This window comes from Pristiophorus japonicus, chromosome 3 (assembly GCF_044704955.1).
Source record: "Pristiophorus japonicus isolate sPriJap1 chromosome 3, sPriJap1.hap1, whole genome shotgun sequence".
Classification (NCBI taxonomy): domain Eukaryota; kingdom Metazoa; phylum Chordata; class Chondrichthyes; family Pristiophoridae; genus Pristiophorus; species Pristiophorus japonicus.
In genome coordinates, this window is record NC_091979.1 from 305,792,748 (window position 1) to 305,818,954 (window position 26,207).

The 26,207-nt window shown below is 44.5% G+C and overlaps 1 protein-coding gene across 1 annotated transcript in view; it reads left to right on the forward strand.

Moving 5' to 3' along the window:
- Window positions 1-26,207, forward strand: part of ank3b (ankyrin 3b) — a 614,562-nt gene that overhangs the window by 205,166 nt on the left and 383,189 nt on the right. Inside the window, exon 2 of the mRNA XM_070876860.1 lies at window positions 3,887-3,988. Within this exon, the coding sequence (XP_070732961.1) occupies window positions 3,887-3,988 (102 nt within the window). The remainder of the gene's footprint in view (window positions 1-3,886; window positions 3,989-26,207) is intronic.

Sequence of the window (26,207 nt, forward strand, 5' to 3'; positions counted from 1 at the left end):
ACACAAAAAATCTGCAAAAGGACATAGACAGGCTAAGTGAGTGGGCAAAAATTTGGCAGATGGAGTATAATGTTGGAAAGTGTGAGGTCATACACGTTGGCAGAAGAAATCAAAGAGCAAGTTATTATTTAAATGGAGAAAGATTGCGAAGTGCTGCAGTACAGCGGGACCTGGGGGTACTTGTGCATGAAATGCAAAAGGATAGTATGCAGGTACAGCAAGTGATTTGGAAGGCCAATGGAATCTTGGCCTTTATTGCAAAGGGGATGGAGTAGAAAAGCAGGGAAGTCTTGCTACAGCTATACAGGGTAATGATGAGGCCACACCTGGAATACTGCGTGCAGTTTTGGTTTTCATATTTACGAAAGGATATAATTGCTTTGGAGGCAGTTCAGAGAAGGTTCACAAGGTTGATTCCGGATATGAGGGGGTTGACTTATGAAGAAAGGTTGAGCAGGTTGGGCCTCTACTCATTGGAATTCAGAAGACTAATAGGTGATCTTATCGAAACGTATAAGATTATGAGGGGGCTTGACAGGTTGGATGCAGAGAGGATCTTTCCACTGATGGGGGAGACTAGAACTAGAGGGCATGATCTTGGAATAAGGGGCCGCCCATTTCAAATAGAGATGAGGAGAAATTTCTTCTGAGTGTTGTAAATCACTGGAATTCGCTGCCTCAGAGAGCTGTGGAAACTGGGTCATTGAATACATTTAAGACAGAAATAGACAGTTTCTTAAACGATAAAGAGTTATGGGGAGTGGGCAGGGAAGTGGACCTGAGTCCATGATCAGATTAGCCACGATCTTAATTGAATGGCGGAGCAGGGTCGAGCGGCCGTATGACCTACTCCTGTTCCTATTTCTTATGTTCTGATGAAATGGGCCTTCTTGTGAACCCAGTGTTATCAATAGAAGACATCTTCTTGTTGGATATGTTGGATGCTGTCTCTCACCTATGGAGAGAAGACCATAGAAGGATTTCTGTAATTCTAACTGAAACTGCATCACAATCAGCAATCGAGTTGGAATTGACCACTGTTGTGTGCTGTCTTGCTACGACACTCTGAGATGCTTCTCCTTACCCTTCCTCTTTCGACGAGGAAGCCTCAAACAATGTACGTTAGAACTGAACTACTGATACCGTAAATTATTCATTTTAATATGTGTGAAGAAGTAAACTCTGGCAAGTATCAGTATTCACTTGGAAAACAAGCCCTCAAAGATACTTCCATCTGAAAGATCGACGTTTGATGCCTGTCTTTAGCAGATGTGCACAACAGGTTTCAACTTAAGTGAGAATGTAGAAATAACCTTCATAACACCCTGGGCCACTGGAGCCTGCTCCGCTCTGCCGGGTTTTCCTGCTCCCCGTCTCCAACTTAGCGAACCTGCTTTAACTAGAAACATAGAAACATAGAAGATAGGTGGAAGAGTAGGCCATCCGGCCCTTCGAGAATGCACCACCATTCAATAAGATCATGGCTGACCATTCCTTCAGTACCCCGTTCCTGCTTTCTCTCCATACCCCTTGATCCCTTGAGCAGCAAGGGCCATATCTAACTCCCTCTTGAAATATATCCAATGAACTGGCATCAACAACTCTCTGCGGTAGGGAATTCCATAGGTTAACAATTCTCTGAGTGAAGAAGTTTCTCCTCATCTCAGTCCTAAATGGCTTATCCCTTATCCTTAGACTACATCCCCTGGTTCTAGACTTCTCCAACATCGGGAACATTCTTCCTGCATCTAACCTGTCCAATCCCGTCAGAATTTTATATGTTTCTATGAGATCCCCTCTCATCCTTCTAAACTCCAGTGAATAAAGGCCCAGTTGATCCAGTCTCTCCTCATATGTCTGTCCTGCCATCCCAGGAATCAGTCTGGTGAATCTTCGCTGCACTCCCTCAATAGCAAGAACATCCTTCCTCAGATTAGGAGACCAAAACTGAGCACGATATTCCAGGCGGGTCCTCACCAAGGCCCTGTACAACTGCAGTAAGACTTCCCTGCTCCTATACTCAAATCCCCTTGCTATGAAGACCAACATATAGAAACATAGAAACATAGAAAATAGGTGCAGGAGCAGGCCATTCAGCCCTTCTAGCCTGCACCGCCATTCAATGAGTTCATGGCTGAACATGCAACTTCAGTACCCCCTTCCTACTTTCACGCCATACCCCTTGATCCCCCGAGTAGTAAGAACTTCATCTAACTCCCTTTTGAATATATTTAGTGAATTGGCCTCAACTACTTTCTGTGGTAGAGAATTCCACAGGTTTACCACTCTCTGGGTGAAGAGGTTTCTCCTTATCTCGGTCCTAAATGGCTTACCCCTTATCCTTAGACTGTGACCTCTGGTTCTGGACTTCCCCAACATTGGGAACATTCTTCCTGCATCCAACCTGTCCAAACCCGTCAGAATTTTAAACGTTTCTATGAGGTCCCCTCTCACTCTTCTGAACTCCAGTGAATACAAGCCCAGTTGGTCCAGTCTTTCTTGATAGGTCAGTCCCACCATCCCGGGAATCAGTCTGGTGAATCTTCGCTGCACTCCCTCAATAGCAAGAATGTCCTTCCTCAAGTTAGGAGACCAAAACTGTACACAATACTCCAGGTGTGGCCTCACCAAGGCCCTGTACAACTGTAGCAACACCTCCCTGCCCCTGTATTCAAATCCCCTCGCTATGAAGGCCAACGTGCCATTTGCTTTCTTAACCGCCTGCTGTACCTGCATGCCAACCTTCAATGACTGATGTACCATGACACCCAGGTCTCGTTGCACCTTCCCTTTTCCTAATCTGTCACCATTCAGATAATAGTCTGTCTTTCACATTTATCCACATTATACTTCATCTGCCACGCATTTGCCCACTCACCTAACCTATCCAAGTCACTCTGCAGCCTCATAGCATCCTCCTCGCAGCTCACACTGCCACCCAACTTAGTGTCATCCGCAAATTTGGAGATACTACATTTAATCCCCTCGTCTAAATCATTAATGTACAATGTAAACAACTGGGGTCCCAGCTCAGAACCCTGCGGTACCCCACTAGTCACTGCCTGCCATTCCGAAAAGTACCCATTTACTCCTACTCTTTGCTTCCTGTCTGACAACCAGTTCTCAATCCACGTCAGCACACTACCCCCAATCCCATGTGCTTTAACTTTGCACATTAATCTCCTGTGTGGGACCTTGTCGAAAGCCTTCTGAAAGTCCAAATATACCACATCAACTGGTACTCCTTTGTCCACTCTACTAGTTACATCCTCAAAAAAACTAGTCACACATTCTCTGGTTCTCGTATATTTTTATTTCTCCAATTTCTCTCGTGCCTCCTTTTGTCATGCACTATTTTCAATTCTGTCATTGAGCCATTTCCAGCTCTCCACACAATCACTTTACAGCTTATTCTTCATTCTTATTCTTTTCTGGTGTATGTGTTTTCCTCCTTTCCCTCAGTCTTCTAAGTTGTTCCGATTCCAGTGAAGGGCTATACCTAAAACGTCCACATTTTCCCTTTCTATACAGATATTGCCTGACTTGATGAGTGTTTCCAGTATTGTCTGTTTTTATTTTTGAACTTCATAATCTTTTCCATCTGCAATGCAGAAGTAACACTTCATGTTAATTCATGTGTAACGTTACTGCGCTATCATGTAGTAATCACCTATTGCCATATTGGCTTTGTCTCCACGTATATTTCGGAAGTTTTGCTGAGTGCATAGGAGATCGAACAGAAGGAAAACACAGAATCAGTGATAATTTCATCTGACTAAACTGTCCTTTCCCTGTTAAAAGTTGGCCATAGAATGTAGAAAGCCCTCAGCAATAGGGTTACAATCACTTTTATCGAATTGAACACTTTTTCCCTCTTTTTATATAGACTGACACCAACGCAAGCTACTTACGAGCTGCTCGAGCTGGCAACTTGGAAAAGGCCCTTGACTATATCAAAGCTGGAGTCGACATAAACATCTGCAACCAGGTTTGTGAACTCTGCAGGCATTTCAGTTTTATTTTGAGTTATGTGAGGGTTTTGGTTCATCATCAAAGTAGTGTAAAATCTGATGTCTATGCCGCTCCCTTACTTTACATTCAGAAACCTATTGGACCTGTTTATGAGCAGCACATCCACGCTTAGAAAATACAAAACTCACAGAATATCATACTCGCAAGAGGCTGTGTAATTCATAGACCAGATCTTTCAGCACTTGACTATTAAAGAGCACTCTGCTGTGATAATCTTCGACTCAGTGGTACCACCAAGGAAAGATGGGGCTTTAAACTAAATAGTGGGGCGGAAGGGACCAGGTGAGCGGAAATGTAAAAAGTCAAAAAGAAAGGACAAGGCAATAGTGCAGGGTAGCGATAGAAGTAATGATAACCAGAGTGTGACAGGAAGGGACAGAACATATAAAAACATAAGAGTGCATCAGAAAGTGGGGTCAGAGTAGGGAAAAATGGTAAAAAGACAAAATGAAAAGCTCTTTATCTGAATGCAAGCAGCATTCGTAACAAGATAGATGAGTTGACAGCACACATAGAAATAAATGATCTGATAGCCATTACAGAGACGTGGTTGCAAGGTGACCAAGGCTGGGAACTGAATATTCAGGGGTATTTACCATTTTGGAAGGATAGCAGAAAGAAAAAGGAGGTGGGGTAACTCTGTTAATAAAGGATGAGATCAGTGCAGTAATGAGATGATATTGGCGCAGAAGATTGAGATGTAGAATCAGTTTGGGTGGAGATAAGAAATAGTAAGGGAAAGAAGTCACTGGTGGAAGTCATCTATAGGCCCCCAAACAATAGCTACACTGGAGCACAGAGTATAAATCAGGAAATAATGAAGGCTTGTAAGAAAGGTACGGCAATAATCAAGAGTTCATAAAGTCAATTCGGGATGGTTTCTTACAACAATGCATTGTGGAGCCAACCAGGGAGCAGACTATTTTAGATCTGGTAATGTGTAATGAGACGATTAATTGATGATATAGTAAAGGATCCTCTTGGGAAGAGTGATCATAACATGGCAGAATTTCAAATTCAATTTGAGGGTGAGAAAGCTAGGTCTCAAACTAGTGTCCTGAACTTAAATAAAGGCAATTACAAAAGTATGAAGGCAGAGTTGGATAAAGTGGACTGGGAAAATAGATTAAAGGATAAGACGGGAGATGAGCAATGGCAAACATTTAAGGAGATATTTCATAACTCTCAGCAAAGATATATTCCAGTGAGAAAGAAAGACTCTAAGAGAAGGATGAACCATACGTGGCTAACTAAGGAAGCAATGGATGGTATCAAATTGAAAACAAAGGCATGCAATGTTGCAAAGAATAGTAGAAGGCCAGAGGATTGGGAAGTTTTTAGAAACCAGCAAAGGACGACTAAAAAGATAATAAAGAGAGAGAAGATAGTTTATGAGAGTAAACTCGCAAGAAATATAAAAACAGACAGTAAGAGCCTCTTCAGGTATATAAAAAGGAAGAAAGTAGCTAAAGTAAACATTGGTCCTTTAGAGGATGAGACTGGGGAATTAATATTGGGAAACATGGAAATGGCAGAGACTTTGAACCAATATTTTTTATCAGTCTTCACGGTAGAAGACGCTAAAAACATCCCAATAATTGATAATCAATGGGCTATTGGGAGGGGGGAGCTTAAAACAATCACTATCACGAGAGAAAAAACTACTAGGCAAACTAATGGACCTAATGACCTGCATCCTAGGGTCTTAAAAGAAGTGGCTGCAGAGATAGTGGATGCATCGGTTGTAATCTACCACAATTCCTTGGATTTTGGAGAGGTCCCAGTGGATTGGAAAACCACAAATGTAATGCCCCTATTTAAGAAAGGAGGGAGACAGAAATCAGGAAACTATAGATCAGTTAGCCTAACATCTGTCATTGGGAAAATACTGGCGTCCATTATTATGGAAGTAGTAGCAGGACATTTAGAAGATCATAATACAATCAAGCAGAGTCAGCATGGTTTTATGAAAGGGAAATCATGTTTGACAAATTTGCTGGAGTTCTTTGAGGATGTAATGAGCAGGGTGAATAAAGGGGAACCAGTAGATGTCATTTATTTAGATTTCCAGAAGGCATTCAATAAGGTGCCACATAAAAGGTTACTGCACAAGATAAGAGCTCATGGGGTTGGGATAATATATTAGCATGGATAGCGGATTGGCTAACTAACAGAAAACAGAGAGTCGGGATAATTGGGTAATTTTCAGGTTGGCAAACTATAACTAGTAGGGTGCAACAGGGATCAGTACTGGGACCTCAACTATTTACAATCTATATTAATGCTTTGGATGAAGGGACCAAGTGTAATGTAGCCAAATTTGTTGTTGATACAAAGCTAGCTGGGAAAGCAAGTTGTGAGGAGGACTCAAAAAATCTACAAAGGGATATAGATAGGCTAAGTGAGTGGGCAAAAATTTGAGGATGGAGTATAATGTGGGAAAATGTGAGGTACAGCAAGCAATTGGGAAGGCAAATGGAATGTTGGCCTTTATTGCAAGGGGTATGGAGTATAAAAGTAGGGAAGTCCTGCTACAACTGTACAGGGCATTGGTGAAACCACACCTGGAGTACTGCGTACAGTTTTGGTCTCCTTATTTAAGGAGGGATATACTTGCATTGGTGACAGTTCAGAGAAGGTTCACGAGGTTGATTGCTGAGATGGAGGGATTGTCTTATGAAAAAAGGTTGAGCAGGTTGGACCTATACTCATTGGAGTTTGGAAGAATGAGACGTGATCTTATTGAAACCTGCAAGATTCTGAGGGGGCTTGACAGTGTAGTTGCAGAGAGGATGTTTCCCTTTGTGGGGGAATCTAGAACTAGGGGGCATAGTTTCAGAATAAGGGTTGCCCATTTAAAACGGAAATGAGGAGGAATTTCTTCTCTGAGGATTGTGAATCTTTGGAATTCTCTACCTCAGACAGCTTTGGAGACTAGGTCATTGAATATATTTAGGTGAAGATAGACAGATTTTTGAATGATAAGGGAGCCGAGGGTTATGGGGAGGGGGCAGGGAAGTGGAGTTGAGGCCAAGATCAGATCAGCCATGATCTTATTGAATGGCGGAGCAGGCTCCAATTTCTTATGTTCTATGTAAAACATCTGCGAATTTTAAAAAGCCAATCTCAGATAATTCTGTCTACATGTCATTACATTTAACTGGTTCCCCGTGCTTCAAATATAAATCGAATAGTGTCAGCTCTGGCTCAGTGGTAGCACTCTGACCTCTGAGTCAGAAGGCACTGGGTTCAAATCCCACTCCTGAGACCTGAGCACAAAATCTAAGCTCACACTCCAGTGCAGTACTGAGGGAGCGCTGCACTGTGGGAGGTGTCGTCTTTCGGTTGAGAAGTTAAATCGAAGCCCTGTCTGCCCTCTGAGGTGTACTTAAAAGATCCTATGGCATTATTTCAAAGACTTGTACGGGGGTTTACTCAGTGTCCTGGCCAACATTTATCTCTCAACCAACGTTTAAAACAAATAAACTGATTATTGCTGTTTGTGGGACCTTGTTGCATGCAAATTGGCTGCTGTGTTTTTCAAAAGTGCTTCATTGTCTGTGAAATACTATGGGACGTCCTGAGCTTGTGAAAGACATATAAATGCAAGCCTTTTTTTCTTCTAAAATCGATGCACTTCCATTTATTTTATCTGAATCAAAAGCATTTTCCATCTCAGTGGCGAGCAGCACGCAAGGCATCTTCCTAATATTCCCAGATTCAGTGCGAATTCTGCACGATTTAAAATAATGGGTCAAAAATTGTGGTTGGAGGCTTTCTGCGGGTGGGTGCTTCTGACCAAAATTTATTTTACAAAAGTAGCGGAGGAACACTTGCACTCTGAGGCCTAGATGCGCAGCCCACGCAGAGGACAACATATTTCAGGAGCGTAAGTGCATCCTGGGATCGTGGGCTTGGGCCACCAATCACAACGTAGTATTCCCATTCATAATAATGGGAGCTCCGAGCTCCCGTTACTAATAATAAGAATACCACTCAAATCAAATAAAACACAAACATAAATTATAAAACCACTTCACTTTTTTAAAATTAATAGAAATTGTATTAAATCAAATTGTGCCATATAAAAGGTTACTGCACAGGATAAAAGTTCACGGGGTTGGGGGTAATATATTAGCATGGATAGAGGATTGGCTAACGAACAGAAAACAGAGAGTTGGAATAAATGGTTCATTCTCGGGTTGGCAACCAGTAACTAGTGGGGTGCCGCAGGGATCAGTGCTGGGACCCCAACTATTTACAATCTATATTAACGACTTGGAAGAAGGGACTGAGTGTAACGTAGCCAAGTTTGCTGACGATACAAAGATGGGAGGAAAAGCAATGTGTGAGGAGGACACAAAATAACCTGCAAAAGGACATAGACAGGCTAAGTGAGTGGGCAAAAGTTTGGCAGATGGAGTATAATGTTGGAAAGTGTGAGGTCTTGCATTTTGGCAGAAAAAATCAAAGAGCAAGTTATTATTTAAAAGGAAAAAGATTGCAAAGTGCTGCAGTACAGCGGGACCTGGGGGTACTTGTGCATGAAACACAAAAGGATAGTATGCAGGTAGAGCAAGTGATCAGGAAGGCCAATGGAATCTTGGCCTTTATTGCAAAGAGGATGGAGTGTAAAAGCAGGGAAGTCTTGCTACAGCTATGCAGGGTATTGGTGAGGCAACACCTGGAATACTGTGTGCAGTTTTGGTTTCCATATTTACAAAAGGATCTACTTGCTTTGGGGGCAGTTCAGAGAAGGTTCACAAGGTTGATTCCGGAGAGGAGGGGGTTGACTTTGAGGAAAGGTTGAGTTAGGTTGGGCCTCTACTCATTGGAATTCAGAAAAATGAGAGGTCATAGAAACATAGAAAATAGGTGCAGGAGTAGGCCATTCGGCCCTTCGAGCCTACACCACCATTCAATAAGATCATGGCTGATCATTCACCTCAGTACCCCTTTCCTGCTTTCTCTCCATACCTCTTGATCCCTTTAGCCACAAGGGCCATATCTAACTCCCTCTTGAATATATCTAACGAATTGGCATCAGCAACTCTCTGTGGTAGAGAATTCCACAGGTTCACAACTCTGAGTGAAGAAGTTTCTCCTCATCTCGGTCCTAAATGACTTGCCCCTTATCCTTAGACTGTGACCCCTGGTTCTGGATTTCCCCAACATCGGGAACATTCTTCCTGCACCAAACCTGTCCAATCCCGTCAGAATTTTATATGTTTCTATGAAATCCCCTCTAATTCTTCTAAACTCCAGTAAATACAGGCCCAGTCGATCCAATCTCTTCTCAGATGTCAGTCCTGCCATCCCGAGGATCAGTCTGGTGAACCTTCATTGCACTCCCTCAATAGCAAGAATGTCCTTCCTCAGATTAGGAGACCAAAACTGAACACAATATTCCAAGGCCCTGTACAACTGCAGTAAGACTTTCCTGCTTCTATACTCAAATCCCCTAGCTATGAAGGCCAACATGCCATTTGCCGCCTTCACCTCCTGCTGTTCCTGCATGCTAACTTTCAATGACTGATGTGTCATGACACCCAGGTCTCGTTGCACCTCCCCTTTTCCTAATCTGCCGCCATTCCGATAATATTCTGCCTTCACATTTTTGCCAACAAAGTCGATAACCTCACATTTATCCACATTATACTGCATCTGCCATGCATTTGCCCACTCGCCTAACCTGTCCAAATCACCCTGCAGCCTCTTAGCGTCCTCCTCGCAGCTCACACCGCCACCCAGCTTAGTGTCATCTGCAAACTTGGAGATATTACACTCAATTCCATCAACTAAATCATTGATGTATATGGTAAATAGCTGGGGTCCCAGCACTGAGCCCTGCGGCACCCCACTAGTCAATGCCTGCCATTCTGAAAAGAACCCGTTTATCCCGACTCTCTGCTTCCTTTCTGCCAACCAGTTCTCTATCCATGTCAGTACATTACCCCCAATACCATGTGCTTCAATTTTGCACAACAATCCCTTGTGTGGGACCTTTTCAAAAGCTTTTTGAAAGTCCAAATACACCACATGCACTGGTTCTCCCTTGTCCACGCTACTAGTTACATCCTCAAAAAATTCCAGAAGATTTGTCAAGCATGATTTCCCTTTCATAAATCCATGCTGACTTGGACCGATCCTGTCACTGCTTTCCAAATGCGCTGCTATTTCATCTTTAATAATTGATTCCAACATTTTCCCCACTATCTATGTCAGGCTAACCAGTCTATAATTACCCGTTTTCTCTCTCCCTCCTTTTTTAAAAAGTGGTGTTACATTAGCTACCCTCCAGTCCATAGGAACTGATCCAGATTCGATAGACTGTAAGAAAATGATCTCCAATGCATCCACTATTTCTAGGGCCACTTCCTTAAGTACTCTGGAATGCAGACTATCAGGCCCTGGGGATTTATTGGCCTTCAATCCCATCAATTTCCCTAACACAATTTTCTGAGTAATAAGGATTTCCTTCAGTTCTTCCTTCTCGCGAGATCCTCTGCTCCCTAGTATTTCCGGAAGGTTATTCGAGTCTTCCTTCGTGAAGACAGAACCAAAGTATTTGTTCAATTTGTCTGCCATTTCTCTGTTCCCCATTATAAATTCACCTGATTCTGATTGCAAAGGACCTACGTTTGTCTTCACAAATCTCTTTCTCTTCACAAATCTCTTTCTCTTCACATATCTATAGAAGCTTTTGCAGTCAGTTTTTATGTTCCCAGCAAACTTACTCTCATATTCTTTTTTCCCCCTCCTCATTAAACACTTTGTCCTCTGCTGGATTCTAAATTTCTCCCAGTCCTCAGGTTTGCTGCTTTTTCTCGCCAATTTATATGCCTCTTCCTTGGATTTAACACTATCCCTAATTTCCCTTGTTAGCCACTTTTGAGCCACCTTTCCCGTTTTATTTTTACTCCAGACAGGGATGTACAATTGTTGAAGTTCATCCATGTGATATTTAAATGACTGCCATTGCCTATCCACCGTCAACCCTTTAAGTATCATTCGCCAGTCTATTCTAGCCAATTCACATCTCATACCATCGAAGTTACATCTCCTTAAGTTCAGGATCCTAGTCTCTGAATTAACTGTGTTACTCACCATCTTAATAAAGAATTCTACCATATTATGGTCACTCTTCCTCAAGGGCCCTCGCACAACAAGATTGCTAATTAGTCCTTTCTCATTACACATCACCCAGTCTAGGATGGCCAGTCCTCCAGTTGGTTCCTTGACATATTGGTCTAGAAAACCATCCCTAATACACTCCAGGAAATCCTCCTCCACTGCATTGCGACCAGTTTGGTTTGTCCAATCTATATGTAGATTAAAGTCACCCATGACAACTGCTCTACCTTTATTGCACGCATCCCTTATTTCTTGTTTGATGCTGTCCCCAACCTCACTACTATTGTTTGGTGGTCTGTACACAACTCCCACTATCGTGTTCTGCCCTTTGGTATTCCGAAGCTCTACCCATACAGATTCCACATCATCTAAGCTAATGTCCTTCCTTACTATTGTGTTAATTTCCTCTAACCAGCAATGCTACCCCACCTCCTTTTCTTTTCTGTCTATCCTTCCTGAATGTTGAACCTGGAGTTGAGTTCCCAGCCTTGGTCACCCTGGAGCCATGTCTCCGTAATCCCAATTATATCATATTCGTTAATAGCTGTTTGCGCAGTTAATTCATCCACCTTATTACGAATACTCCTCGCATTGAGGCACAGAGCCTTCAGGCTTGTCTTTTTAACACACTTTGTCCCTTTAGAATTTTTATGTAATGAGGCCCTTTTTGATTTTTGCCTTAGGTTTCTCTGCCCTCCACTTTTACTTTTCTTTTTTCTATCTTTTGCTTCTGCCTCCATTTTACTTCCCTCTGTCTCCCTGCATAGGTTCCCATCCCCCTGCCATATTAGTTTAACCCCTCCCCAACAGCACGAGCAAACACTCCCCCTAGGCCATTGTTTCCGGTCCTGCCCAGGTGCAGACCGTCCGGTTTGTACTGGTCCCACCTCCCCCAGAACCAATTCCAATGTCCCAAGAATTTGAATCCTTACCTCCTGCACCAATCCTCAAGCCACGTATTCATCTGAGCTATCCTGCTATTTCTACTCTGACTAGCACGTGGCACTGGTAGTAATCCTGAGATTTTACCTTTGAGGTCTTATCGAAACGTATAAATTTATGAAGGGGCTTGACAAGGTGGATGCAGAGAGGATGTTTCCACTGATGGGGGAGACAAGGGCATGATCTTAGAATAAGAGGCTGTCCATTTAAAACAGAGATGAGAAATTTATTTTCTGAAGGTTGTAAATCTGTGGTATTCGCTGCCTCAGAGAGCTGTGGAAGCTGGGACATTGAATAAATTTAAGACAGAAATAGACAGTTTCTTAAACGATAAAGGAATAAGGGGTTATGGGGAGCGGGCGGGGAAGTGGACCCGAGTCCATGATCAGATCAGCCATGATCTTATCAAATGGCAGAGCAGGTACGAGGGGCCGTATGGCCTACTCCTGCTCCTATTTCTTATGTTCTTATGTAAATTAAATGTTTTAGAGACAACATTTTATTTTTGAAAATTAAAACCAAATGTTTGAATCGTGTTAATAATAAACGTACCTTCATAGGGTTTTTAATAGAAAAATAAGTAATAACATTTATTTTTTCTCTCTATTAAAACTCTTATGCTGGTAGAATTGGCCTTCCACTTCCTTTTACCAGACCTAAGAGTTTGAAGGACATTTGTTTGGCAAATAGCCCAAATCTCCACCTGCGAAGACCCTTCACGCGCCTGAACCCAGAACTTGTGGGGCTTCTTCGGGCGCGTGCGCACATTGTACATGTTATGTATGGAAAAAGAGTCAGACTGAACACTGAGAGGTCAAAGTAAAGTATGACCGTAGTCTTTTATTGCAGGTCTCCAGAGTGCGTCTCCAACCTGTGAAGCCTCCTTAAATACCTGTGCTCCCAAGGGATTATGGGATCCCTTGGGACTCCGGGGAATGAGCCGTCTGGTGGCTGTACAGAGTAAATACAAGTTACAAGCCCACATATATAACAACATCCCCCCCCATCCCCACCCCCCCCATCCCAAAATCAATAACTATTGACAATGTGAGTCGATCTGGGGCCCTTCTTGCCCTGGTTGATCGTCTCAGTGTGAAGGCTGGTATTGTTGAGTCATTTGTTGGGCCCTCGCTGGGTTACTGTGCCGCTGGCCTTGCTGGACTGCCTGGTGTGTTGGGCCCTGCAGGGCTGCTGTGGATGATGGGTTCTGCTTCGTGGTCAACCGTGGTGCCGGTTGCCACTGGTGTGTATGTTGGGGGATCGAAAAAGGTTGGGTCCAAGATGGGTTGCTCAGGATAGTCCGTGAATCTGAGTTTCATTTGGTCCAAGTGTTCCCGGTGAATGAGTCCATTTGAAAGTTTGACCCGAAACATCCTGCTCCCCTCATTGGCCACAACAGTGCCGGGAAGCCACTTGGGACCTTGTCCATAATTTAATACAAATACAGGAACATTGATTTCAATCTCGCGTGACACATTTGCGCCATCATGGTATGCACTTTGTTGAAGCCGCCTGCTCTCTACCTGTTCATGGAGATCAGGGTGAACTAACGAGAGCCTTGTCTTAAGTGCTCTTTTCATGAGCAGTTCAGCAGGTGGGATCCCAGTGAGTGAGTGGGGTCTCGTGTGGTAGTGGCGAGTCTGCAGTGAGCCTTCAGTTACCCTCTTCAAGCCTTGCTTGATGGTTTGCACTGCTCTCTCTGCCTGACCATTGGACGCTGGTTTAAATGGGGCAGATGTGACATGTTTGATCCCGTTACAGGTCATGAATTCTTTGAACTCAGCACTGCAAAAACATGGCCCGTTGTCGCTCACCAGGACATCAGTTAGGCCATGTGTGGCAAACATGGCCCGCAGGCTTTCAGTAGTGGCAGCGGACATGCTAGCCGACATTATCTCACATTCACTCCACTTGGAGTACGCGCCTACAACCACAAGGAACATTTTACCCAAGAACGGGCCTGCATAGTCGACGTGTACCCTAGACCACGGTTTGGAGGGCCAAGACCAGAAACTTAGCAGCGCCTCCCTGGGTACATTGCTTAACTGCGAGCATGTGTTACATCTGTGAACGCAAGACTCTAAGTCCGCATCGATACCGGGCCACCACACGTGGGTTCTGGCTATCGCTTTCATCATTACGATACCTGGGTGGATACTGTGGAGGTCATTGATGAAGGTGTCTCTGCCCTTCTTGGGGACCACTACTTGATTGCCCCACAGAAGGCAGTCTGCCTGTATAGACATTTCATCTTTGCACCGCTGGAACGGCATTATTACTTCCTGCATTTCCACTGGGACTCCCATGAAGCACACAGCTTTTGACTGGAGATAATACGGGGTCCTGGCTTTGATCTGCCGGGCAGTGACAGGTGATTGCTCACTCTCATATGCTTCCATAACCATGGCTAGATCTGCAGGTTGCGCCATTTCCACCCCCGTGGTGGGCAATGGCAGCCTACTGAGAGCATCGATGCAGTTTTCTGTGCCTGGCCTGTGGCAGATGGCATAGTTGTATGCGGACAACGTGCGCGCCCATCTCTGGATGCGGGCCGATGCATTGGCATTTATCCCTTTACTCTCGGAAAAGAGGGATATAAATGACTTATGGTCAGTTTCTAATTCGAATTTTAGCCCAAACAGGTATTGATGCATTTTCTTTACCCCACAGACACACGCTAACGCTTATTTTTCAATCATGCTGTCGGCTTTCTCGGCCTTAGACAGACTCCTTGATGCATAAGCAACCGGTTGCAGTTTCCCGAAATCATTAGCTTGTTGCAATACACACCCGACGCCATATGACGATGCATCACATGCTAGTACCAAACGCTTACATGGATCATACAACACAAGCAATTTGTTTGAGCATAACAATTTTCTCGCTTTTACAAAGGCATTTTCTTGTCTTCTGCCCCAAACCCATTCGCCCCGTTTTCGTAGTAAGACATGCAGTGGTTCTAGCAGGGCGCTGAGACCAGGTAAGAAGTTACCAAAGTAGTTCAAGAGTCCCAGAAACGACCGCAGCTCTGTTACGTTCTGTGGCCTCGGTGCGTTCTCGATTGCCTCCGTCTTCGCGTTGGTGGGCCTGATGCCGTCCGCCGCAATCCTCCTTCCCAAGAACTCCACTTCAGGCGCCAGGAAAACGCACTTCGAGTGTTTTAATCTGAGCCCCACACGATTGAGTCAACTAAGAACCTCCTCCAGGTTCTCCAGATGCTCGACTGTGTTCCGACCTGTGACCAAGATGTCGTCCTGGAAGACCACGGTGTGCAGGATCGACTTCAGTAAACTTTCCATGTTTCTCTGGAATATCGCCGCCGCTGATCGGATTCCAAGCGGACATCTGTTATAAACAAAAAGACTTTTGTGCGTGTTGATGCAGGTGAGGGCCTTCGATGATTCCTCCAGTTCTTGCATCATGTAGGCTGAAGTCAGATCCAGCTTCGTGAACGTCTTTCCTCCCGCCAGCGTTGCAAAGAGGTCGTCGGCTTTTGGTAGTGGGTATTGGTCCTGCAGGGAGAAACGATTGATAGTTACTTTGTAATTGCCACAGATTCTGATTGTGCCGTCTCCCTTGAGGACTGGGACAATAGGACTGGCCCATTCGCTGAACATGATTGGTGAGATGATGCCCTCTCGTTGCAGTCGGTCTAGCTCGATCTCTACCCTTTCTCTCACCATGTACGGTACTGCTCACGCCTTGTGATGGATGGGTCGCGCCCCAGTGGATTAGGTGGATCTGCACTTTTGCTCCTTGGAATTTGCCGATGCCTGGTTCGAACAGCGAAGGAAATTTGTTTAAAACCTGGGCACACGAAGTGTCGCAGCGGGCGATAGTGCTCGGATGTCATCCCAGTTCCAGCGTATCTTTCCAGCCAGCTCCTGCCGAGCAGCATGGGACCATCGCCCGGTACCACTGAGTGGTAGCGTGTGCACCGCTCCATCGTAGGAGACCTTTACAGTAGCACTGCTGATTACAGGAATCAGTTGTTTAGTGTAAGTTCTTAGTTTCGTGTGAATTGGAGTTAAGACTAGCCTTGAGGCCTTGTTGCACCACAACCTTTCGAAAGTCTTTTTGCCCGTGTCCAGCTCCTTTGACACCGGGAGTCCATTTAGTTCAGCATTCAGCATTATTGGGGGACAATTCGTGGTGAATGTGTGCACCCCATGTACCTCTGCCTCCTCGATCTGCGGCTCTGTTTCGTCGTGATCCTCCTCTGTAACATGGTGGTTTGCAGGTTTAACAGGCTTAGCAGCTCGCCTGCACACGCGTTGGAGGTGTCCCATTGTTCCACAGCCCTTGCAAACGTATCCTTTGAATCGGCATGAATGGAAACGATGATCACCCCCGCAGCACCAGCAAGGTGTTAATGGCCTTGCATTATCACCCTCGATGGCGGACTCTGAGACATCTGTGGACATGTAGCTGCAGGTATGTGTGACCTGCCCTGTATGTTACGATTCGAAAACAACATCACTTTGTTCACAGTACTTGTAACAGCACTTGTGTGCTGAGAGATTTGCTTCGTATTGTCACTGGTGACAATGAATGCCTGGGTTATCGCTATGGCCTTACTCAAGGTTGGGGTCTCTACAGTCAAAAGTTTGCGAAGTATGGTTTCGTGGCCAATGCCAAGTACGAAAAAGTCTCTGAGCATGTGCTCCAAATGTCCTTCAAATTCACAATGTCCTGCAAGGCGTCTTAGCTCAGCGACATAACACGGCACTTCCTGGCCTTCAGATCTTTTGTAGGTGTAGAACTGATACCTTGCCATCAGAACGCTTTCCTTCGGGTTCAAATGCTCTCAGACCAGTGTGCACAAATCATCGTACGATTTCTCCGTGGGTTCCGCTGGAGTGAGCAGATTTTCATGAGGCCATACGTTGGTGAGGAGGATCGCCCTTCGTTTGGCAGCGCTCTCTTCCCCATCTAGCTCATTGAACACGAAGTATTGGCGAGTTGCTCCACAAAAGTTTCCCAGTCATCTCCCTCCGAAAATTTCTCCAGGATACCCACTGTTCTCTGCATCTTTGGGTTTGCTATCTGTATCTCGTCGCCAGTTGTGGTGTATGGAGAAAGAGTCAGCCTGAACACTGTGAGCTCAAAGTAAAGTATGACAGTCTTTTATTGCAGGTCTCCAGAGTGCCTCTCCAACCTGTGAAGCCTTCTTAAATACTTGTGCTCCCAATGGATTATGGGATCCGTTGGGACTCCGGGGAATGAGACCTCTGGTGGCTGTACAGTGTCAATACAAGTCCACATATATAACAGTACGCACCCGGAGAGGCCACAATTTCAGAGCCAATGAATTAACAGTAATCTTTCTGTGCCTCTGATTTTGCTAAATTGATCCTATTTTCAGAAATTACATAGTATCTACAACACACAGAGGTTGGCAAGGGTACCAGCTGAGGGCAGTGGTCCCGACATGGAATGAGGCTGCGGTGAAGGACGAAGATGGACTAGTCAAGAATATGAAATGTGCTAAAGTGGGTGATGAGGATCCCGGCATGTGTCACAGTTGCACAAGATGGTCATTGGTGACTTTGGTCCAGGGCTGTCTCAGTGTTGATGATGGTACTGAAACCAAATTGGAGGAAAACCATTAAAGAGTGCTGAAAGAGATGGGCAGGTAGTAGTGGAGCGATAATGCATTCGAAGACCTTTGAAAGGAAAGGGAGGTTGGAGTTGCTACTGTATTTCAGGAGAATAAGTGGTTGAGTGTTGGCTAAGAGGGGCCAGTTTTAAAGCGGTATTAAAGGGAGAGGTTGGCAAGCATCGGGCCAGGGTGCTTAGGAGCTGGGTTGGGAGGAGATTGAGGGAGCAGAATGATCCTGGAATAAATCCCTTGGCCTCCAGCTTTCCTTCCTGCTTTCAAAGGATTCCTTTTGTTTGATTACAAATTAGAGGGACGGTAGTGTAGTGGTTGTTGCTGGACCTGTGATCCAGATACATGAGTTCAAATCTTACCATCACAGTTTAAAAATTTGATTTCAGTTTAAATATCTGGAAATACAAAGCTGGCACCAGTAAAGGTGAAGCTATCAGATTGTCGTAAAAACCCAACTGGTTCACTAATGTCCTTTAGGGAAGGAAACCTGCCAATGTCCTCGGGGGAGTGTTTGCTAGTGCTGTTGGGGAGGGTTTAAACTAATATGGCAGGAAGATGGGAATCTATGCAGGGAGACAGAGGGAAGTAAAATGGGGACAGAAGGGCCGAATGGCCTACTCCACCTATTTTCTATGTTTCTATCTTTACCCGGTCTGGCCTGCACGTGACTCCAGTCCAACACCAATGTGGTTAACTCTTAACTGTCCTTTGCAATGGCCTTGCAGTTGAATTAAACTCAGGGATGGGCAATAAACAGAGTCGTCAATCAAATGAAATGTGGTAAAGAGGGTGGTAAGGATCCTGGCACGCTCGCTTCCTGAGAATGAATTTTTAAAAAAAGATTCCCTTTTCACTTCCTGTTTGGAATTCACTTCTTTTCTGCTCTGAGGTCTGTGTCCTATGAGGAATGCTGCAGAGAGCCAAGTTGTTGTTGAGTTGTAGCAGCTTTGGGCCGCAGAATGGGAAGGTAATTCTGTTTGTGGGTGGCAGTCAGGTCAGTGGTGAATCACGTGCTTTCAAAGCTGCAGCTCTCAGATTTAAGGGTCATGTTTCACCATGAGGAACAGTACGGGTGGGATAAGGTGAGGGTGGGGAGTTTGATGGATAGGGAGGTCACTACCATAAAGTACACACTAAATTGTTTCGAACAAACAAAATTCAAGGCATAAGCAAAATACTGCGGCTGCTGGAATCAGAAATAAAAACAGAAAATGCTGGAAATCTCAGCGGGTCAGGCAGCATCTGTGCAGAGAAACAGAGTTAACGTTTCAGGTCGATGACCCTTCATGCATATTGTGCCAGTTTCATTGATGCCTGTTCTCCCAAAAAGGTAACAGTCAAATGATACGTTACACTTAATTATTATTCATTTCCTTGTCCCTGCAGACTTGAATACTCCAATGTTGTCCTAACCGACCTTCAACGCTCGATTGTCTATAAATTTTAGCTCCTCCAAAACTCTACTGCCTGTATCCTATTCCACATCAAGTCCTGCTTTTCAAACATCTATTCTCACTGACCTATATTGGCTCCTGGTCTCCCTAGTTCCTCATATTTAAAATTCTTATCCCTCTGTTGAAATCCCTCCATGCCTTGCCCCTCCCTATCTCTGTTACCGTCTCCAACCCCAAAACCTCCCAAACTCTCCATTTCGCTTGTGCATGACCCTCTCCCTTTGCCCCACCATCGGCAGCCATGCCTCAGGAACTATGAGCTAGAAATTTGGTTTTAGGTCATAGCGGTATTTTTCCGCCAAAAATACCGCTATGATTCCGAGGCCTAACATTCGGGAAAAAGTGCACCCAGCGGTAAAAATCGGCATTGCCCAAGGATTAGCGGCGCAAACCACAAATTTTCTGCAACTTTTCTCCGAGGCCAATACCGCTGCGAGTTGGGCCGAGGGAGGGGGGAAAACACCCAAAAATGTTTTCCAAAAAACAAAAAAAACGACAAAACATTCATGCCCCTTTTGTAGTGAATCGCTGCAAAATAATTAAAAAATATAAACTTTAACTGACCTTTTTTGCAGGTCTTCATACTTACCGCCGTTCCAAGGGCTGCAAAGCAGTTTTTTCCCCGGTGGTTTATTGGGTCCTATCTACGGGTCACCGCTGAGCCAAATATTGGGGGAAAGTGCTTTTTCCAGTCTGGCATGCCGGTGGTCCGCTCCCCAGCGGTATTTCAAAACCGCCGGTGCAAGACTTCAGGGAATTACCCGCAACATCGTTTTCTGCCAAAAACGGCGAAATATCGCCGAAAAACCTGCCACAAGGTTGGGGAATTTCCAGCCCATAGGAACAAAAGTAGACCATTCAGCCCCTCGAGCATGTTGTGCCATTCAATTAAATAATAGCTGATCTGTATCTTAGCTCCATTTACCCACCTTGGTTCTGCAACTCTTAATACTCTTGCCTAACAAAAATCTATCCTTCAAATACACAGGCCCAACTCTGATTTTTCTTCTCTTAAACCCTTCAGTTTCAGTGCTCCCCTCCTTTAAGATCTTGCTTAAACCCCACCTCTTTGACCATGTTGATCAGCCCACCTAATCGTTCCTTCTTTGGCTCGGCATCCATTTTCCTTATGCCTCGTGAAGGGCCTTGAAATGTTTTCTATGTCAGAAGTATTGTATAAATGTAAGTTGTTGATTAGGCACGGGTTTGTCGGTGCATCAGTAAATGAGATTGGCTGATGCAGCAGGAAACACATTTGTGAGTAAAAAGCCTGTATATGAGCATCAGGAACTTTAAGTAGTATCAATAACAACTTGCATTCGGATAGCACCTTTAATGTAATAAAATGTCTCAAAGAGCTTCAGGTCGGAGAGAATGGAATGATGTGTTATACAGAATTATATAGCATCTACAGCATAGAAACAGACCATTCGGCCCAACTAGTCTATGTCGGTGTTGATACTCCACACAAGCCTTCTCCGACACATTACATCACCCACCCTGCCCTTGTACCTCTCTATTCCATGGGTAGTGGGAGAATTTGAGTTGACTGAAAATACGGCCAAAAAGATTTGAAGGAGACTTGTAAAGGGGATGGGAGAAGCAGCATGACAAATAGGATTAGGGAAGAAATTCCAGAGGGTCGAACCTACACTGACAAAGGAATACCAGGACAAGGAATGCACAGAAAGCCAGAGGCCGAGGACTGTAGGCTGGGGCATACCGCTGGAGGTGGTTGTGGAGGTAAGGTGGGCCCAGGGCTTAGGAGGGATTTGTAAATGAAAACAAGGATGTTGAATTCGATGCACTGCAGGCCAGGAAAGGTTGAGGAGGACAAAGGGTGATGGACCAACAGGATTTGGTGTGGGACAGGATAAAGAGCAAGTTATTATTTAAATGGAGAAAGATTGCAAAGTGCCACAGTACAGCGGGACCTGGGGGTACTTGTGCAAGAACCACAAAAGGATAGTATGCAGGTACAACAAGTGATCAGGAAGGCCAGTGGTATCTTGGCCTTTATTGCGAAGGGGATGGAGTATAAAAGCAAGGAAGTTTTGCTACATCTGTATAAGGTATTGGTGAGGCCACACCTGGAATACTGCGTGCAGTTTTAGTTTCCATATTTACGAAAGGATATACTTGCTTTGGAGACAGTTCAGAGAAGGTTCACAAGGTTGATTCTGGGGATAAGGGGGTTGACTTATGAGGAAAGGTTGAGTAGGTTGGGCCTCTACTCATTGGAATTCAGAAGAATGAGAGGTGATCTTATCGAAATGTATTAGATTATGAGGGGCTTGACAAGGTGGATGCAGAGAGGATGTTTCCACTGATGGGGGAGACAAGAAGTAGTGGGCATGATCTTAGAATAAGTGGCCGCCCATTTAAAACAGAGATGAGGAGAAATTTCTTCTCTGAGGGTTGTAAATCTGTGGAATTCGCTGCCTCAGAGAGCTGTGGAAGCTGGGACATTGAATAAATTTAAGACAGAAATAGACAATTTCTTAAACGATAAGCGGTGATGGAGAGCGGGCGGGGAAGTGGAGCTGAGTCCATGATCCGATCAGCCATGGCGGAGCAGGCTCGAGGGGCCGTATGGCCTGCTCCTGCTCTTATTTCTCATGTTCATATGTTCTTTTGTAAAAGCAGCAGAGCTTTGGACAAGTTAGACTTTCTGTAGGGAAGAGGTCAGGAGGCTGACATTCGCAAAGTTGAGTCTTTAGGTGACAAAACTGTGGATGAGAGTATCAGCGGCGGTGCTGATGGTAAGGTAGGAGTGAAGGAGGGCAATGTTGTGCAGGGTGATGTCTTAGTGTTGGATGGAATATGGGGTTTAAAGCTCTGCTCCAGGTCCAAGAGAGCAACCAAGTGGTGCAACAGTTTGACATTTCATACCACAAAGTGCTTTGAATGGTAAAATGTATGGCCTATATTGTGAAGGCACTGGAAGAGATTTTAAAAGTAAAAGAATATATTTTTTAGTTCACCCCTGCAATCCACCTACCAATGGCAAAGGACTGGACCAGTGATTGAGGTGCAAGTCATATTCAAACATAAAAGATGCTGGAATGTTTGTCGTTACTGTATTGTAATTGGCATAAGATAACCTTGCAACGCTGCTGCCTTGGCATTTATCCCACACAGTTTATTACCTTGATTGTATCTCATGGATTTATTCCTTAAATAGCTGCATTCTACAGTGCAAATTAGAGTGAATATTTTATAGGAGGAAGTAAACTGAGTATTTATCTAAATGATTTTTCAAGATTTTAGAGTAGTTTATAATGTGAGAGACATTTCCTGGTGCATGCTTTCTTTTACAAACTTAGGGCTCAATTTTCCCCAAAGCTTTTTTTTTGGCGTACTTGAAGAGTTACGCCCGTGTATTGGGGGCCCAAGGACAGCCCAAAAAAAGTTCCAAGTTTCCCTGTTTGATTTCTTCATTATGGCGCAGCCTAATCTGCCCTTTAGTTTTGGGGTGGAGCCTTGATATGCGCCAAAAAGATTGAGTTGCCACGGTAACCAGGGACACAATGCGAGCTGAGGCTGCAAAGTGAAACATACAGCCAGCTCCCAACACATTAAAACACATTGCATCAACTTAAAAACACATTAAAATATATTGCAGAAACTTAGCTCCAATTATTAAAACCGGTCCTGCTCCCCCGTCCCTAGCCCTGGCTGAAGGACTTGCCGGTCTGCTTCCCTAGCCTGCCCTGAGCCCTTTGCCAGTGCTGGTCCAGCTCCAGCGCCCCCCCCCCAGCCCCAGCCCCAAGGGCCTTGCCGATCCCAGGCGTGCTCTCCCACCCCTAGCCCTGGCCCCGAGTGCCTTGCCGGTCCATTCCCCCACCCCTAGCTATGGCCAAATGACCTCCCGGTCCACTCCCCCGACCCTAGCCCAGGCCGAATCGCCTTCTGGTCTGCTTCCCCCGACCCTATCCCAGGCCGAATGGCCTCCTCCCTCCCAGTCCCCACACCTAACTACACCTGAAAGGCTTCCCCCCCCATCTCCTTCCCCAACACTCCCCCCCACCCCCCCCCCCCCGCCACACCTCTCTCCCCCTCTTTCTTACCTTTTCTGCTGCTGCTGTCCACACATCTGCTGCACTTACCTGCGTCAATTTCCTTACCTGCGCCAATTTCCTTTTCTGCAGAGGCCACATATGCCGGCCTAAGCAGAACTGGAGTAACTCTCAGCTGACCAAACTTGCCTAAATGGCCAGAATTGGCGCGGGTGGTAGGTTACAACCCTTTGGCTGAAAAGAAAACATACCTAAAAAAAATTGTAACTACCTGAGTTACGCTGGCGCAAATTGATTGGGGAAACTGTTTTTTTTAACTTAGGCTAAAAAAAGCAGCCTGCTCGAAACAAACAGTGCAAATCACCGGGGAAATTTGAGCCAACAGGCAGGTGCAATATTTGGTTTACTTTTACTACAATGTAGAGACAAGGTCACATAGATTTACTATGGGAGATGTTTCTAATAGGCACAGTAGCCTCCATGCTAATAGAGCTGTCAGCGCTGGGATACCAATTGCCCGTCTTTGGTAAGGTTGTATCAGAATGGGGCCTGATAGCTGAGTATTCACAGTCACTGCAGTCAGCTTCCCTTAAACCACATACTGTACAGAATTCGCATTCCTCACAAATATATATTTTATTTAAGGTTGTTTCCAGTCAGGATTGAAGGAAGCACTGATCTTAAACTCTCTGCACATTCAAAATATTTTCTCAAAATAACAGCAACTTGCATTACACAGTGCCTTCAATGTAGAAAAGTGTCCCACGGTGTTTCACAGGAGTGCACTCTGACAAAAACCTCATGTTTGCATTGATTAATCACTTCCCGAATTGGACGGTGATCAGTAAATTTCTTTAGGCTTTATTCAGCAATCTGCACTCCCAGTGTGGTGATTTGCTTAATTGGAGCACAGATCGGACAATCAGAGCAGTGTTATAGCCCTGTTTCTGACCCATGCTCCCACTGACTCGAGCCCAGCATTGGGAACTCTTAATATAGTCTTTCATTTGTAGGAGGCCGTGTAACTGCTAATATACACCAAGAGTCCGGCAGTAGAGATTGGCTTTCCTGTTTCAGAATGTTATCAGAATATTCAGATGTGTTCACCAGCATTCCCACTGACTGTCTTGCCAGTTAAATCGTCTTAACAAGAGCTCACAGGATTAATCAGCAAGATTGGTGTATCACACAAATGGCTGTGTGACTGAGTTTTCCTCAGTCCCATTACAATCGGGAGTTTTATTATCTTACACGTTCATGGGTTGTGGAAGTCCATTGGTAGCTCGAAGAAATGGTGCAGCTCCAAAGGGAAGATGGTGGTGGAGGCCATTTTGGGATGAGATAAGAACCAGGAAAGAAACACGTCAGCAATGATGTATTGCTGCACAAGCTATGTCATAGACAACATTCAAATTGGTTTGTCAAGTACTTTTCCTGTGACTACAAAACCCTTCAAATTTAGTGGAAAGATCTATAAAAGGATTGAGTAAAACCATTTGTAGTCATTGGGAAGTCATTTTGTGGTATGTCATTCTTGCAGATTCATCACGTGAGCATTAGTTAGGCAAGTGGGAGTACATTTTAATATAAATACTGGATAACATTCTAAACCGCAGGCCCATCCATTGCTGATACAAGCGGCTATTTAAAAAAAGAATTGAACATAAACTTGGCACTGTCTAGATCCCACTGTAAATGTGGATCCTTCTCTTCTGGGACATTGAGCATCAGAAGAATAAAAGGAATGATATAACACTTAACGTGTTTATATAAGAAGTTGACCTCCTTTCCTAGATAAGAGCATTATATTGTGTGGTGACACTCGTAGAGAGCGTAACACTGACAGAAACTTGTATTTAGAGAGTGTCTTTAACATAGAATACATCCTAAGGCACTTCACAGATGTAAAAAGAATGGATGCCAAGCTATGGAAGGATAATTTAGGAGGGGGAATCAAAAGCTTGATCAAAAAGGTTTGTTTTGAAGTTTTTAATGCGAGAGGGAGAAGTGGAGAGGCTTAGGAATCGAGCTTCACAGAGCACGGCCATCTCACTAAAAGCTCCACCACCAATGGGGTGGTAAAGGGATGTACAAGGGCTAGGTGCGGGAGGATAATGTATAGCTGGGGGAGATTGCAGAAATACAATGGGCTGAGGCTGTGGAGGATTTGCAGATGGAAATGAAGATTTTTAAATTTAATACATTGGGTAAAAGAGAATTAATGTCTGTCGTTGAGGATGGAAGTTATAGGAGGCAGTGAGTCTGTGTCGGTCAGTGATGGTGGGCAAGATGGGTGACGGAGCTAATGTAGGTCTGTGAAGGTGGGGTAATGAGTGACAGTGAGTCAGTGAAGGTGGATAACATGAGTGACAGGGAGCCAGTGTATGTCACTGAAGGTGGTGCTCTTGAGTGACAGAGAGCCAGTGTAGCTCAGTAAGGTCAGGAGAGACAGGTGCCTTCATTCATCAGCACGAAAGTACATCATCATCTGTGAGGAAGTAATACAGCTGCTCCTGTGAGTCAATCTGTTGTCGATGACGCAGGATGCTGTGTCACGTTTCTGGATGGGTGCAGCAGCACAGCTCTGCTCCAACAGCACATACTGGAGTTACAAATTGGATGGAGCATTATATATACAGATCTCAGAATCTCCTTCAGTGTTCTGTCATCGGATTCTTCAAGGCAAAATAAGCAGCTCATGCATTCAGGCACTGCATGAGACTGAAAGTTTAAAGATTCAAAAAGCCAAAAAGCACTCACAAATCAACTCTTATATTATTTTTAAATATATCAAATATTCCATATCAAATTATAAATGCCTCATCAAGGCTACATTGGCTTTGGAGTGGGTGCAGTGCAAATTCACCAGAATGATACCAGGGGTTAAAGGATTAATTATGAGGACACGTTGCACAGTCTAGGCTTGTATTCCCTTGTGTATAGAAAATTAAGAAGTGATCCAGTTGAGGTGTTTCAGATGATTAAAGGATTCTGTCATGTATTCAACCAGCA